This window comes from Equus przewalskii, chromosome 23 (genome assembly GCF_037783145.1).
Source record: "Equus przewalskii isolate Varuska chromosome 23, EquPr2, whole genome shotgun sequence".
NCBI classification, from domain to species: Eukaryota; Metazoa; Chordata; class Mammalia; order Perissodactyla; family Equidae; genus Equus; species Equus przewalskii.
In genome coordinates this window covers 4060000-4077430 of record NC_091853.1, presented here as the reverse complement: position 1 = coordinate 4077430, position 17431 = coordinate 4060000, and the positions used below count along the sequence as shown (strand labels likewise).

Here is a 17431-nt window from a genome sequence, read left to right as displayed (position 1 = left end):
GAGAAAGGATAGATGACCCCAACTTTTGCCAAGAGGCAGCCTTTTAATGGTTTCCACTCTGGGTCACTAGAAGTAATTGAGGCGATTCCAACAAGCTGCCCTCAGTTACCCTCTGAAAGTGTTTGATACCGCGGAGCGTCCCCTCAGGACTAGACTACAGTTAGTACTTTCTCTTCCCTTGAAACCATCAAGGCACGCTCAGTTCTTACAATGTGGAGTCACGTGGAATTGGTGTGTACATCATCGGCTACTTGGAGAGCAGAGCCATGAACATGAACCAAATCAGCAATCTAATGGGAATATAAGCAGGCCTGAGTCTGAGGTAGAGTGACCAGATGAACATTTTATTAAAACTTGACTGCAAATTATGATCACATTCAAGAAATGTTCCAGGTGACAGTGTTTGGGGTATTAAAAGCTTACTGGCAAAGAAGCATGACTCGTATGATAACAGGAGTAGTGACAATTACAGAAATCACAGAAAGGCAGTGAGATCATTGTCCAATTCAAAGAGCATTGACTTTTATTTGCATAAAGTATCTTTTCCCCAGAAGTCTAACCTTTGCTACCTTGACAAATGAAAGAACTGGCAAGCCCTGTCTTTTTTCCCTTTCACAGGAGATCAAATGAAACACAGAGAGGTGAGAGAATTTCCTAGAGATCAAACTTGAGTGAAATCACTCTTTGAGTAGCCGACCCTCAGAATGGGAACCCAGTGACAGTTGGATTATTTTCTCCCTTATTCCATAAACAGAGCTCCATTATAAAGACAGGTTGAAAGAAATCTTGAATTGTTGCCATTGCCACAGTTGTCACTTGTGACTCATGTGTAGAGAACCACTTCAAGCTGGAACCTAAGAATGATGAATATAGCTTTCCTCTCTGATAAACACTGGCCAAAATCTCTCCCATCATGGATACCATCAAAGGGAGGTATAGTTAGAACAAAAATAGAACATAAATGATATATTACTTTTCCCAAAACATAGTGAATAGTCTTTTGGACTATTCTTAATAATAAATATTTATTAATTAGAACATCTAAATGAATATGAAAGACATGAAAAATAAAAACATAAGAAAATAATTTGACTCATGCAGCGCTTTCATAAAAGGTAAATATAATCTAATTAGTCCATGAGTTTGTAAAGGGAAATGAGCTAGCTGGCTAGTGAGGGGGACAAGGTGCTGGAAGTCCACTATGTCGTCAGGGTCGTAGCTGTCTTGGTGGTTTGTTGGGGTCCTGTAGGCTGGGTCTGGATCACTCTTCTTCTGGTGGTCTTGTCCACACTTTCGACTGCTTTTTTCACCCACTCAACTTGTGGGTCAGCACAGACTTTAAGGCCCCGTTTGGTAATAAATCTGCAATCCAAGGAAAAGATAGGCAAAGTTAGTCACATCCTCAAAGGTTTGGAACCAGGAGTTAAGATCAGATCAAATACAAAAGATCTTGTGCAGAAATTACCGGACAAAATAGTCTTTCAGAATCACAAGACCAAAAATGAGAATCTTTCTTCTACGATCTTTTTTAACATGAAGGAGAAGTGTCTCCGGGTTACACCTAGCATCTTCGTTCACCTTAATTCACAGGCGCCTTTTCTCATCAGTGCTACAAAATATTGTAACTAAACTGGACATCTGAGGTCATCTAGTCCAATAATTACACATCCTCCTTTTCAAATATCTAAACACAATCATCTTATTTTCTGGACAAAAGGTGATTTCTCTTCATTTCTTTGGACAAAGCTGCACTTGTGTGTTGAGAAGAGCTGCTATTCTGAGAATGTGATCCTGCAAAGAGAGTGGTACCATGTAGGCTAGTTTTTGACACATTTCCTTGAGATAGGGCAACTGGTAAAACATGGCACTCTACTCCAACACACCATAGGGTAGGGAAGGAGGGGAGCAAAGCACCTGTGTAGCTATATGGTCAAATCCTGATCTGAACCAGCCATCTGTAACCCTAACCCTCAGAACTGTGCACAGTACTCATCGGGTTCCCAGTCAGATTCTTCTGCTAAGCTAAATCACAAAGGAGGATGATGCTCTATTTGGTTGTGAAATTTTTGTGATAATCATTATTTTGTGCTACATAAAGACATGGTTACTATGGAAAAACAAAGGAGCTGTTGGCTAAGTTGAGGCCTTCCTCCACACTGACTTATTTTTCCTGAGGAGGGCAGCATTTCTGTACACTGTGTTCCATTGAGCCCAGCTTTGGGGAGACAAACTCACATGATTGCTCTCATGGAGCCCTCCTTGATGGTGTAGGTCTTGATGTTTTTAACTGGCAGTCGCCGGGTCGTTAGACTCACACATATGCTCTTTTCCAGGACTTCACTCCCCACACCTGGTGAAGAAAACCAAGCAAACAAAAATAAAATATAACTTCAAATAGTATAAATGTTGCAGTGCTATAAATAAAATAACAAAGAATGATGTCATATAGAGTAATTTGGAAAAGGCAACATTAAGCCTGGAGGAGGCAGCTTGTTTTTGACCAAATAAATAAAGATATTCTCATTTTAAATGGTAAAATGTGAGAGATATAAAGGAAGCCGTTCACAAAGTAATCATCCTCAATACAAATGGCGCAAGCAGAATTAAACGTTATAGTCCAGAGAACATCTTACACTGGAGAAAGGAAAATAACTTAAGAGGAGAGTTAACAATATTAAGGGTTTTGTAAAATCTAATCAAGGTTTCTAAGTGCTGATTTTCTCCTAAGCTGAAGAGACTGGTATTTGCTTCCCAGAGAAATATTCAGTGAAAAAGCATCTAAAGTACCAGCTGATGATGATCAAGTTTGATCTGTAGTGTGGCTGATACCAGAAGGCTTTTTTTAAAACATGAAACTAAACAAAAGGTGCTCCCTAACATTGCCTTTCTTCACCAATCCTTTCTCGTTCTCAGTACCCAGTCTACACATTCTTTACCCTGTATCTTTGCCAATTTATTTTGAATGTTGAATCATCTCTGAACCCAGCAAAAGAGGGAGATCTGCTTTGTTTTCTCTATTTCTCTCACTTCTTAAGAAATAATGTCTCTCTCTGTGAAGTATCTAGCACAGACTCCCAAGATCCAGAGAATCCTGCCGGACTTTAAACCTCAAAACCTCCTTATTCTCAGCAACATTTGTGTGTCTGTGTTATGATGACACCACCTTCGCTCAAGTTGCAGAGTTGAGTCAAACCAGAGATTGCTTTGTCCCACTGCTGTACATAAGAAGCTAAGCCCCAGTGGACCCTGGAGAAGTCATTCAAGTTAGAAAACCTGGGAGTCTGAGCCAAGCAATTGCAGGCTTCCTCAGCCTCCAACAGAGCGTCCTTTCCCTACCCAGGTAGGGCACACCTAGCATCTCGGCAACATGCCAGCCATGTTGTAGTATTTGGCCTAATTTAGTAGTCTCAAACTTTTTTGTTTCATCAATATTTTTTATTTTTTGCACAATTTCAGGGAGTTCCAGAGTTTGCCACCGCTATTCATGGACAGCCTTAGGGATCCATGACTGAATTCAGATATTCTAGTGTAAGGAACAAGTCTACAAATCAAGAAGTTGAAAGAAGAGTTAACTGAAACATTAATTATACCCAAAGGATATTCTCTCTTCTTTCCAGAGCCACAAGGAGAAATACACTCCAACCAATTGGAAAAAGATGATCGTTTAAGAAACATGTGTAGAACGCTCAGGTCTGGCTCAGGACATCTAAGTCTCGTCTGGTGTTCTTGCAGGCTTATTTGGTTGTGTTTAAGCCCTTGATCTATTTGTTAGCTTTATCATATCGTCTCTTATAAACTCAAGAAGTTTATCATAAATAGGAGCAACTCTCAGAGCAGTAAGAATAGTCTCCTATCTACTTAGAGATTATACTGATTTCCTGAGTATGAAGGTCTGAGCTTCCAGTCATTTTTTTAAATAGAAAACATTGATTTGCTTCAGAACATACACTCCCACATTGTGACTGAACTCTCAACATTTTTGAGAATTTATCAAGATCCATACTAAATAGCCAAAAGCTACAAAGGCATATATAATCATCACCACCATTCTACAGCTAACATTAATCAAGAAAGAACTACTTGTGAGGAAATCTAATAAGTGATCATAAGATTTATTTCATTTTAATCCCAGGTAAGAGTATCTGTTATTATATTCAACTTATAGATAAGTAAGTGTAGGCCGAGAGAGGTTAAGAATTTTATCCAAAATCTCTCAGTTACGAAAAGTACCCGTCCAGATTCTAACCAGGTTCTATCTTCAGAATTTACAAGGTCCTCTAGAGTCAAAATTATCACTCCCATTTTGCATAGGGCAAGTCTGAGGCTTACCTTGGGGAAGCAGTTTACTCCAGTCAAAACCAAAACGTATGCCCACCTGCCTGCGTATCTGTTCCTTATCTCATAAGCCGCCTTTCGACTTACCTTCCACAACCTGCGCCGTGAGACAGCAGATCCCGAGCAAGGCCAGGAGGAGAGGTCGCATGGCTGAGGTCCTGTGAGCTGTGCAGGCAGAGAATGAAGCATGCTGCTCTCGAGCCTCTTTTATCCCTCTAATGGTCAGCGCACTTCCTGTGGTAAGAGGGGGCTTTCGAGGCGGGTGTGGAATCACGGAAAGTCTTTGCAAGACTGGTGCTTTTTTTCTTTGAAAAAAAGTTCCTTTGCCTCCACTCGTACTCACCCCACACCTTGTGGCCCTTTCCCCTTCTCCTGTGGTTAACGTGTCAATGAACCCAAATGTATGCATAAAGAAATGTGGTTGTCTCATCTTCTGCCATCAGTCTAAATTTAAATCTTCCACTGCAGACATTCCCCAAGGCCATGTCAGTGTCATGGCCCAGCACGAGGATGAGGTGGGTGGTCCCTGTGGTCCTGCTCTCCCACCTACCCAGTGTAACATCTGCTGTCGTGTCACCTGAGGCTTCTGCCACCATGGATCCTGAGCCCCTGATGCCAGCCCTAGTGACTCCCTTGGGGGGCAAAGGGCTGCTGCTGCCCCGCTGAGCTGCTCATTCCTTCGCCTTCCTTTTCTCCTCATTTCTCTCCTCTGCCCTCTCTCAAGTGACCCTCATTTCTTTACAGCGCCCTCCCCAGGTACTTAAGAAACATTTAAATAAGAGTGTTTGAAGCACGTCTATATGCACTTGTTTGCTTTATTGCAACTCAACATATACCTTTTAAAAAGCTTTTGAAAAGTTGTCCTTACGTGAACTTTATTTTGGGAAAAAAAGAGAAAATTGTCTACAATCTTACCATTCTGACAGTTTTCATTTTTAATGTTTTTCCAGTGAGCCTGTGTTGGTATACATATGTTTGCATAATTGTGACAATTATAACTATTTTAACATCAATGTAAATATCTTCCCATGTTTCTTCATAGTCTTTATGTTTCTACTCCGAGTAAACATATACACACACGTTGAACCATTCTCTTATAACTAGTTGTATAGATCACATCTATAAGGTAATTTTTCACGAATACATCCTGAATTATTTCCCTTTGATAACCAGGAGTAGGATTACTAGGCAAAATCACATGATCATCTTTGCAGCTCTTGCTGCATATTGTGAGATACAATCCTCCCAAAATGCAGTTTCAATTTGCACTGCCTCCAGCAGGGTTTCAATTTGAGTGTTTTTGTTGCATTGCAACTTTTCTGGCACTCAATTTGTTGTGTTGGGCTCTTTTGTCTTATTTTGTTTTACATAGGCACTTATAAAATGTATTTATTAATTGTGTGTGTAGCGAAAAGGTGTGCCATTACTATTAGGGATATGAAAATAAAGTCCTATATTTCAATACAAATTACAGGTTAACCTCTAAGAGATTTTTTTTTTTTTGAGGAAGATCAGCCCTGAGCTAACATCTGTTGCCAATCCTCCTCTTTTTGGTGAGGAAGACCGGCCCTGAGCTAACATCCGTGCCCATCTTCCTCTACTTTATATGTGGGACGCCTACCACAGCATGGCTTGTCAAGCAGTGCCATGTCCACACCGGGAATCGAACCAGGGAACACTGGGCTGCCGAAGCAGAATGTGCACACTTAACCGCTGTGCCACCAGCTGGCCCTACCTCTAAGAGATTTTTCATTAACAGCATTTAATTTTCCAGCCAGACTTCACCCTGAACTTCAGAACACCTTTTTAGTTATCTCCACCTGGCTACACCATCAGTTCCTAAACTCTGATCACATCTTTCTACTCAAAATGCTTCTCCTCCTATTACTATTACTCCTTGATTTGAAGTAACGTGCCATTTTCCACCCAGTTTCCAAATACGGATACCTGGAGGTCGTCTTAGACTCGCTGCACTCCACCCAGATGTCATTCTCCACCAAGCCGCGCTAAGTCTCCCTTCCAAACAGCTCTTCACTATGTCTCCTCCTCTCTTTCCACACTGCTCAAGGCAGGCCCTCATCATCCCTTGTTAGGACCATTGCAGTAGACCAACTAGCTTCCCAGTCCTGGGTCTCCTCCCTTTCCAGTCTATTCTCCACAGCACTGCCAGAGTATTCATTCCAAAGCCTTAATCTAATGATGCCATTTTCCTACTGAAAACCTCTGTGCTAATTCCCATTGCCTACAGGATTCATTTCAAATCTCTCATTGTCGTGTGCAGAGTCATTCAAGATCTAACACTGCTTTTCCTTTCAGATTCGCCTTCCATCACTCCCTCATATGCTCCCAAACCTCTAGACTGAACAAACGTGTCTGCCACCAGCTAAACGTGCCATCCTCTTTTATACTCCTCACACGTTGCTTCCTTTTACTTGGAATACCCATCCCAGCTCCACACATAATTACTTATAAACTTCTCCTCTTCCTACAGTTTTTCTGAATTCTCTAGATAAAATTAAGTTGTGCTATCTTCCCTGCTCCCTTGGAACTTTGTCACCACCACTGTTCTATCACTCAACTCATTTTATTCCCCTACTCAATTGTATTTCGGCCCCTCCCACTAGGTGGCAGCCTCCTTGAGATGAGGGAACTTGCCCGAGTCCTCTCTGGGTCCCTGGCACTAGCAGGATGTCTGCTCTGCAGTAGTCACCAACCAAATGGTTGTTGAATAAATGAATTCTTTTTAAAATACCAAAATGATAGTGATTGTACATTAAGTGAAGGATGACCGTCTACAGACATAAAGCCAGGAATTGTGCCTGTGGCTTTTTCTTATGTTTTCAGTCAAATAGACGATTTGACCAATTGCTGAATTTTTATTTATCATACTGAAATGGCATTTCTTAAACTCTCCGAATGAATTATTCACTTTTAAGCTTTTTGAAGCGTGACTGGAGTCTCTGGTGAAGAATTAAGTAACAAACAAGAAACACGTCGTTGCAAAAGGCAAGATTTCCTTGTTTTTTATAACTGAATAATATTCCATCGTATTGATGTACCACATTTTCTCTATCCATTCATCTGTCCATGGACTCTTAGATTGTTTACATGTCTTGGCTATTGTGAATAATGCTTCAATGAACATGGAGGTGCAGATATATCTTCAAGACAGCGACAATTTCCTTCTGATATATACCCAAAAGGGGGATTGCTGGGTCATCTGGTAGCTCTGTTTTTAATTTTTTGAGGAACCTCCATACTACTTTCCGTAGTGGCTGCACCAATTTATATTCCACCAATATTGTACAAGGGCTCCCTTTTCTCTACATACTTACCAATGCTTATCTCTTGTCTTTTTGATAATAGCCTTTCTAAGAGGTGTGAGGTACCATGTCATTGTGGTTTTAATTTTCATTTCTCTCATGATTAGTGACGTTGACCACCTTTTCATTTACAGTTGGCCATTTGTATGTCTTTGGAAAAATATCTCTCCAGGTCCTCTACCCACTTTTTAATTGAATTGTTTGTTTTTCTGCTATTAAATTGTATGAGTTCCTTACATATTTTTGATATTAACCCCTTATTAAATGGATGACTTACAAATATTTTTCTGTCATTCCATGGGTTGCCTTTTCATTTTGTTGATTTTTTCTTTTACTGTGCAGAAACTTTTTAATTTGAGGTAGTCCCACTTATTTATTTTTGCTTTTGTTGCTTGTGCTTTTGGTGTCACGTCCAAAAATTCACTGCCAAACCAATGTCAAGGAGCCTTATCTTTATGCTTTCTTCTACGACTTTACGGTTTCAGGTCTTACATTTAAGTCTAATACATTTTGAGCTAATTTTTGTAAGTGGCTTTATATAGGGGTCCAATTTCATTCTTTTACACGTTAATATCTAGTTTTCCCAGCACCATTTTTTGAAGAGACTATTTTTTTCTTATTGAGTATTCTTGGCTCACTTGTCAAATACTAACTAAGCGTGGGTTTATCTCTGGGCTCTTGATTCTATTCTATTGGACTATGTGTCTGTTTTTATGCCAGCACCATACTGTTTTGATTACTACAGCTTTGTAATATAGTTTGAAATCAGGAAATGTCATGCCCCTAGCTTCGTTCTTCTTTCTCAAGGTTCTTTGGCTATTAAGGGTCTTTAGTGATTCCATACAAATTTTAAGAATTTTTTTTCTATTTCTGTGAAAAATGCCATTGGAATTTTGATAGGAATTGCATTGAATCTATAGATGGCTTTGATAATATGGACGTTTTAACAATATTAATTATTCAAAGTCATGAGTACAGAGTATCTTTCCATTTATTTCTGTCTTCCTCAATTTCTTTCATCAATATCTTATAATTTTCAGATCTTTCACTTCCTTGGCTAAATTTATTCCAAAGTGTTTTATTGTTTTTGATGCTACTGTGAAGGGAATTGTTTTCTCTATTTCTTTTTCTTTTAATTTTTTAATTTTTTTCCTTCTTCTTCTCCCCAAAGCCCCCCACTACATAGCTGTATATTCTAGTTGTGAGTGCCTCTTGTTGTGCTATGTTGGACGCCACCTCAGCATGGCTTGATGAGCGGTGCCATGTCCACACCCTTGATCCGAACCCGCGAAACCCTGGGCCGCCATAGCAGAGCGTGCAAACTTAACCACTCAGCCACTGGGCCGCCCCCGTGTTTTCTTTATTTCTTTTTCAGATGTTTCATTGGTAGTGTTTAGAAACACAGCTGATTTCTGTATGTTGATTTTGTAACCTGTAACTTTACTGAATTTGTTTATTAATTGTCAGTTTTTTTATAGAGTCTTTGGGATTTTCTATATATAAGGTCATATCATACACAAACAGAGACACTTTTACTTCTTCCTTTTTGATTTGGATGAATTTGATTTCCTTTGCTTGCCTAATTACTCTGGCTAGGATATTCAGTACTATCTTGAAGAGGATTGGTGAGAGTGGGCTCCCTTGTCTTGTTCCTGATCTTAGAAGAAAAGCTTTCAACTTTCACTGTTGAGTATGATGTCAGCTGTGGGCTTGTCATATATGGCCTTTATTATGTTGTGGTACATTCCTTCTACAGCCAATATGTTAATATCATGAAAGTATGTTGAATTTCGTCAAATGCTTTTTCTGCATCTATTGAGATGATCTTAAGAGTTTTATCTTTCATTCTATTAATGTGATTTTATCACATTTATTAATTTACATGTATTGAACCATCCTTGCATCGTAGGGTAAATTCCACTTGGTCATGGTGTATGATCCTTTTAATGTGCTGTTGAGTTCAGTTTGCTAGTATTTTGATGAGAATTTTTGCATCTATATTTATCAGGTATATTATCCTGCAATTTTCTTTTGTCTAGTGTCTTTATCTGACTTTGGTATCAGTGTGCTGCTGGCCTTATGAAATGAGTTTGAGCGTGTTCCCTCCTATCCAATTTTGTGAAGAGTTTGAGAAAGGTTGGGAGAGTTTGAGAAGTTAATTCTTCTTTAAATGCCTGGTAGAATTCACCAATGTAATCATCTGTTCTCGGGCTTTTCTTCATTGGAAGGTTTTTGATTACTGATTAAATCTCCTGACTCGTTATCGGTCTGTTCAGGTTTCTTTTCTTCATGATTCAGTCTTAGTAGGTAGTATGTCTCTAGGAATTTATCCATGTCTTCTAGGTTAGCTGATTTCTCAGTGTATAATTATTCAGAGTAGTCTCTTATGATCCTTTATATTTCTGTAATATCAGTTATGTCTCCTCCTTCATTTCTGATTTTATTTATTTGAGTCTTCTCCCTTTTTTCTTAGTTATTCCAGCTAAAGATTCATCAATTTTGTTTATCTCTTGAAACAAACATCTCTTAGCTTCATTGATCTTTTCTATTGTTTTTCTGGTTTCTATTTCTCTTATTTCTGCTGTGATCTTTATTAGTCCCTTCATTCTGCTAACTTTGAGCTTAATTTGCTCTTCTTTTTCTAGTTCCTTGAGGTATAAAGTTAGGTTTTTATTTGAGATTTTTTTTCTAACGTAAGCATTTATCACTATAAACTTCCCTCTTAGAACTGTTTTTGCAGCGTCCCTTAAGTTTTGTGTTTCAATTTTCATTTATTTCAAGATACTTTTGATTTATTCATTGACCTACTGTTTGTTCAGGAATTTATTGTTTAATTTTCGTATATTTGTGAATTTTCCTGTTTTCCTCCTGTTATTGACTTCTAGTTTCATAGCATCATGGTCAGAAAAGATTCTTGGTATGATTTCAATCTTCTTAAATTTGCCACTTGTTTTTTGACCTATCATATGACCTATCCTGGAGAATGGTTTGTGAGTGTTTGAGAAGAATATGTCCTCTGCTCCTGTTGGATGGAATGACCTGTATATGTTTGTTAGGTCCATTTGGTCTAAAGTATAGTTCAAGTCCAATGTTTCCTTATTGATTTTCTGTCTGGATAATATATCCAGTGTTGAACATGGAGTATTGAAGTCCCCTAATATTATTATGTTATTGTCTATTTCTCCCTTAAGATCCGTTAGTATTGTTTAATCTATTTAGGTGCTCCAACGTGTGTTAATCACTTAACTCTAGTGTAAATGTTAAAGGACAAAAGTATTCAAAGCAAATATAGCTACCATAATTTGTTAATGGAGACACACTATAAAAAACAGGTAAATGTGACATCAAAAACATAAAATGTGTAGAGAGGAATAAAAGGGTAGAGTTTTCGTATGCAATCAAAGTTAAGTTGTTATCAGCTTACAACAGACTGTAAGATGTTTTATGTAAGCTTCATGGTAACCAACAAAGCAAAGACCCACAGTAGATACACAAAAGATAAAGAGACAGGAATCAAAGCATACCACTACAGAAAATCATCAATTCACAAAGAAATACAGCAAGAGAGGAAGAAAGAATCAAGGAAACTACTAAACAACCATAAAGAAATTAAAATGGCATTAGTAAGTCCTTACTCATCACTATTTACTATAAATGTAAATGGATAAAATTCTCCAATCAAAAAACATAGAATAACTGAAAGGATAAAAAACAAGACCCAATTACATGTTGCTTATAAGAGACTCACTTCAGCTTTAAGGACACACATCAGCTCAGAGTAAAGGGATGGAAGAAGATATTCCGTGCAACTGGGAACCAAAAGAGAACAGGGGTAGCTATACTTATATCATACAAAATAGACTTTAGGTCAAAAACTGTAACAAAAGACAAAGAAGATCATTATATAATGATAAAGGGGTCAATTTATCAAGAGGATGTAATAATTGTAAATATATATACACCCAAAGTCTTCATAGGGGTTTACAAGAGCTCCATGATCTACGCTCTCATCTCCCATTCGCTCTCTGATATCATCTCCTGCTCCTCTTTCCCCGTTATCACTCCACTGCAGTTGCAATGGCCAACTTGTTGTTTCTCAGACATGTCAGCCATGCTCCTGCCTCCAAGCCTTATCTCTTGCTATTTACTCTGTCAGATATTCTCTTTCCTCAGACAAAATTGTGGCTCCCTCCTTTACCCACTTCAGTTCTTTGCTCAAATATTGCTATCGCATTGTGGCTTTCCCTGACCAGCCAATTTAAAGCTGTACACGCACACCAATTCAGGTCTCACTTGATCTCTCTTTGTTGCTCCATTTTCATTCACGGTACTTAGCATCTTCTAATATGACAATAATTTACTTGTTGATTTTCTTTATTGTATCTCCTTCCAGGAACTGTTTGTTTGTCTTTTTCATTCCCTCAGAGACTAGGACAATGCCTGGCACAAAGAAGATTTTGAATTTATATATCCAGAATAAATATCATACATATATGAGCAATATATATAATAATAAATGTAATAAATTTATTACAATAAATGTAATTATAATGTAATGCAAATGTAATTTATTATATAAATAAACACATATAATAAATATGAGTGGGTAAGTATATGAGTGTGTGAGCATGCATATGCACAAGTAAACAAACATTCAAACCTGCAAAGTCTAGCACTCTGGAACATTAATACCACTTATATATGTGTGACCACAGAGTGGATTGGTAGGACCCATTTTTGAAGGAAAGCATTTATTTTTGAGGGAAGAAGATATAAGCACAATGTAAGCAAGATATGAGAAGATGTATTTTTTTTTTTAAAGGAAGAAGATACAAGCAAGTGAGGAAACTCATATTTTCTTTTCTTTTTACTTTGTGGTCTGAATATTTTAATCCATCTGAAAAAAAATTAATTTGTACTTCATCAAATGTAACATGTAATCCACATAAAATTTATTCTTCTGTGGAATGCATGTTAATATAATATTCCACTTTTTCAACTGGACAATTTGTCATTTTCTTATTGGTATGTAAGAATTCTTTATGTATTTACCATAGTAATTCTTTGCTTGTTGTAGGTGTTGCAAATATTTTCTCTCATTTTGTAGGTTATCTTTTCACTTCCTTTATGATGTCTTTGATGAACAAAAAATATTAATTTTAATGTAATCAAATTTATCAATATTTTACTCTATGATTAGTGCTTTTTGTTCCTTAATAAATTCTTCCTTACCCCAAAGTCAGAAAGACTTACCCCTACTAAATTTTAAAGTCTTGCATTTGACACTTAAATTTTTAACCTTTCTAGTGGTTATTTCTGTATGTATTATAGGGCAGAGATCCAAATGCTTTTTTTTCTCTTTAGATAACCAAACTTTCTATCTCTGGTTAATAAATAGTTCCTCCTTTTCCCACTCTACCTGTCATATATCATAGTTCCACATATATGTGCATCTGTTTCAGATTCTCTAGTCTGTTTCATTGATAAATTTGTCTATCCTTAACTAGTACCATTTTATCTTAATTACTGTAGCCTTATAATTTAATCTTAATTTCTAGTAGGGCAAGCCCTTTCTCTTAATTCTTTTCTTCAGAAGTATCTTGGTTTAAGCTTACTAGGGATCATGAAAATGTAAACCAAGACTACAGTGTGACCCCATTTTATTCCTATTCACTTGGGCAAAATTAAGAAGCCTGATAATACCACTGTGATGGCCAAGGATATGGAGCAGCATATGTTACTCATGGCATTAGAAATTGGTAAAACACTTTGGAAAGCAGTTTGGCATTATCATGTAGAGTTAAACATCTGCATACTGTGAAGCTCCAGAAATTCCACTTACAAATATGTACTTAGAGAATATCAAAAGGAAGGAGGACATGAGGGACAGCCCCGTGGTGCAGTGGTTAAGTTTGGCGCCCTCTGCTTTTGTGGCCCAGGTTCACAGGTTTGCATCACCAGTGTGGACTTACACCACTTGTCAGCCATGCTGTGACAGGCAACCCACATATAAAGTAAAGGAAGTTTGGCACAGATGTTAGCTCAGGGCTAATCCTCCTCAGCAGAAAAAAAAAAAAAAAGGAAGGAGGACATAGATGTAAGTGATTTGGAAGGTTTAAGTCCTTAGGTTGAAGGTAGGTTACTGGTGGTACATTACACAATTTAATTAACTGAGTATAAGAGGATCATTGTAGACCAATGATGACAAGGATGGAAAGGCACACCTACTCTTAACTACTTTGATGTGGAAGTGACATTTATTCTGTGGTCACATTTCACTGGTAAGAACCAGTTATCTAGTCCCATCTAGAAGCAAGGACAGCGGGAGAGAACAGGGTTGCAACTGGGAAATATAATCTAGATCCGTGCCTGGAAAGAAGAGCAATTAAGGTCTAGCTTGCCCTGCAGCAGCCATGCAACTGGGATTAACCCACTTGTGCACCTGAGGTTCCGTTTTGTTAAAAGACAAAAATAAAAGAAAGATTATTGTGACTATTATTTTCTTTGAAACACGGCCCCAGAACAATCTCTCTTAAACTGTACTTAATTTTTTTCCCTAAATTAAAATAGCTTTGTTGTATTTTTTCTGATAAAAACAAGATGATTAGTGTAAAAAGAGAAAAGTCAGACAGGACAGAAAAGTTTAAAAAAAGGAAATTCATCCAAATCCGGGTACCCAGAGAACCGTTAGACCACTATTGAAGGACCTGCCTCCCAGCCTCTCCCTGGTGAATATGCCCATGCATGCACCACTTCACGCTCCTTCACAGCTTTCAGCGGCCGGAGATTTATTGTACACTTGCACCGTGAGAGGCTTTGTGCTAAGCATTTATGGGCATTAACCCATTTAATCCTTATAACAATATAATAAATGAAATAGAATTATTGTCTACATATTATAGATGAGAAAATTGAGGCTTGGAGAGGTTAAATATTTGCTCACAGTCACAGAGCTTAGTGATAATAGAGTGAATAATCAAACTCAGGTCTGCCAGATTCCAAAGCGCAAGTTCTTACCCAGGGCCTAAGCGCTCAGGCATTCTCTGATGCATGACTCCTCCTCTATGAATAGGCCCTAAGTTATTTCCCTTTTTTTTTTTTTTTTTGACTCTAGACCACAAAGCAATGAGAATATACATGGTTTTGAACTTTTTATACTTTTCTGTGTACTTCCTTGTCATAAGTTCCCTCCAGGAAGTTTGCACAAGACAGCCTCTTACTTTCATGCATACTGATTTCTCGAAAAGATGTGCAAAGGTTGGATTGGTAAGAATGAAGCTGGCTGGCAGACTGACACCACATAAGATAACTCTCAATGATCTTTGCTTGTCCACTGATCTACAAAGTCAAATCTGTCACGTGAAGGTCAGTTTATGGGTATTTATGTATAACGTACAAAACTGTGGCTTAGGGTAAGGTCAAAATAGGAACCAGTTCACATCCTCACCAATAAGGCAAGAAAGTGTCTGCTTTCCCAAACCTACCAATACTGGGTTTCATCAATCACTTTAGCCATTCCAGACTTATACATGAAAGATTAAAGGTTATATCTTAACATTGTTCAATTTTAATTGCTTTGACTCCTAGCAAAGCTGATAATCTTTTATGAATTGCCATTTCATAATTTTTGTCCATTTCCATTGGAAAGTTTGTACCTTTCTTTTTCACTTGTGAGAGTGCGTTGTCATCTTTATTCCAGCTATTTTTACTAAATTTCTTGACTGTTCCAACGCTACTAATACATAAAAAGTGAGGGTCCTAGGTATACACATGTTCATGTGATTCTAATTTTCAGCAGGAACTACATGTACTTCCTGCAAACCTCTAGCATCTTTTCTAACCAAAAAACCGCAGCTCAAAAATATAGGTAAAGTATTTTAGTGTTCTTGTTTCTTGTCCAAGATCTCGACAAGGGGTTTTTAAAAGATAGGAAAGTATCTTGTAGCTCTGCATTTTCTCTGGGACTCTCAACAAATCAACAGTGAACAGAGCACCGCTGACTACTCAGAGCTCTCCTCCGCGCTCCTGACTTGTTAAGCGGGTCATTTATCCCAAAGAAACACCACTGAAAAGGGAATGAAGGAAACTCCATGCCATGGGTAGCAGTAGAGGTTCTACCACAAGGAGCTCTGAGGAATCAGGTGTTCACTCAGGCCTTTCAGTGACTCAACGCTCCTGTCTTTATATTCATCACCTCACGGAAATATGGCGGGAGCTGGTAAGAGTACGTCTACAAAATACTCAGATAACGTACAGATTACAGTTTCACTTGCAGCCACGCTCTTTCTCTTTTGCTATGTAAATTAGACCACAATTCAGATAATAACGCAATTAAGGAAATTAGGTACTTTGTTGATACGTTTTTATCTTCTTCAGGTTCAAGTTAATTAAAAGGTAACTGTAGGGGGCCAGCCCTATGGCCGAGTGGTTATGTTTGTGCACTCCGCTGTGGCGGCCCAGGGTTTCACTGGTTTGCATCCTGGGCTCAGACATAGCACCACTCATCAGGCCATGCTGAGTCCGTGTCCCACATGACACAACTAGAAGGACCCACAACTAAAATATATGACTATGTACTTGGGAGTCTGGGGGAGAAAAAGCAAAAAAATTTAAAAAAAGATTGGCAACAGTTGTTAGCTCAGGTGCCAATCTTCAAAAAAAAAAAAAGAAAGGCAAGTAGGAGAGAGAGAGAAAGAAAGTAGTATCTAATGTGAATCAAGTGAGTAGCCTTGCACACTCCCAGGGGTTTCCAAGCAGAGTTTGGCAGGTCCTGCCAGTGGGTGCTGTGAAAATAAGTGGCCTTCATGCTTTGATTTTCCAGTTGCCACCAAAAGCCCTCCTGACCCAAAGCAATACTCCCATCTTTCTGACACAATATCTGAAACCCCTCCATTAAAATCATTCACTCATAAATCTGTTCATTAGTTCAACAAAAACAGTTCTTACTATGTGTACGATACCGTCTTAAAACAGGGCAAAAGAGAAGAATAAGGCATGACTCACGTTCTGGTGAGTGATATAGATCTATATCTACACACATATAGATATATGTCATAAGACATTGCAACATGGCCAATGCCAGAGTAGCTTGATCAGTTACTTGAAATGGAACATTGGCTCTCCAGGAGCCACAAATAATCCTGAAGTGAATACGGCATATAGCCTCACTCTCAGGCATTAACATTGGACTATGGTTAACACATTACATACTGGACTGTCACCCTATGAGACAGAGAAGGTCCCCAGGGGAGTGCACGGAGAGGCTAAGTATTAAAGAAAGAACAACAGGAAGGGTGGATCCACTGGCATTTCCCAAAGTGTTTTACACCAAACACTAGTTCTGCAAGTTATTCTGTGCAAAAGGAAAAGGGAGGTCCGTTTCTCATGAGCTTGGGAAATTTTCTGTATTATTAAATCACAGTACACGTCACCATATTAAAAGCTCTGAGAAGTCCTGCAGTAAAATTTGACTAACGCAGCATTTCCTAAACATTTTTAACTTACAGAACGCTTTTTCATAGAAGACAAACCGACGGAAGTCACCTTTCAGAAACACCAATCTAGAGCGTGGCTTCTGCTCAAGAGTGGGAATAAAAGTGTGGGTGTGGGGCCGGCCTGGTGGCACAGTGGTTAAGCATGCACGTTCTGCTTCGGTGGCCCGGGTTGGCTGGTTCGGATCCCAGGTGCGGACATGTCACAACTTGGCAAGCCATGCTGTTGTAGGCATCCCACGTATAAAGTAGAAGAAGATGGGCACGGGTGTAGCTCAGGGC

The 17431-nt window shown here is 38.5% G+C and overlaps 1 protein-coding gene across 1 annotated transcript in view; it reads right to left on the bottom strand.

Annotated features, from left to right (window-relative positions):
- Nucleotides 1-323: 323 nt before the first annotated feature.
- XCL1 (X-C motif chemokine ligand 1) overlaps nt 324-17431 on the bottom strand; it is a 232373-nt gene continuing 215265 nt past the window's right edge. The window contains exons 2-4 of the mRNA XM_070590974.1: nt 4423-4569; nt 2236-2350; nt 324-1362 (exon numbers count right to left, since the gene is read on the bottom strand). Coding sequence (XP_070447075.1) covers nt 1200-1362; nt 2236-2350; nt 4423-4483 — 339 coding nt within the window. The 5' untranslated portion in view covers nt 4484-4569 and the 3' untranslated portion in view covers nt 324-1199. The remainder of the gene's footprint in view (nt 1363-2235; nt 2351-4422; nt 4570-17431) is intronic.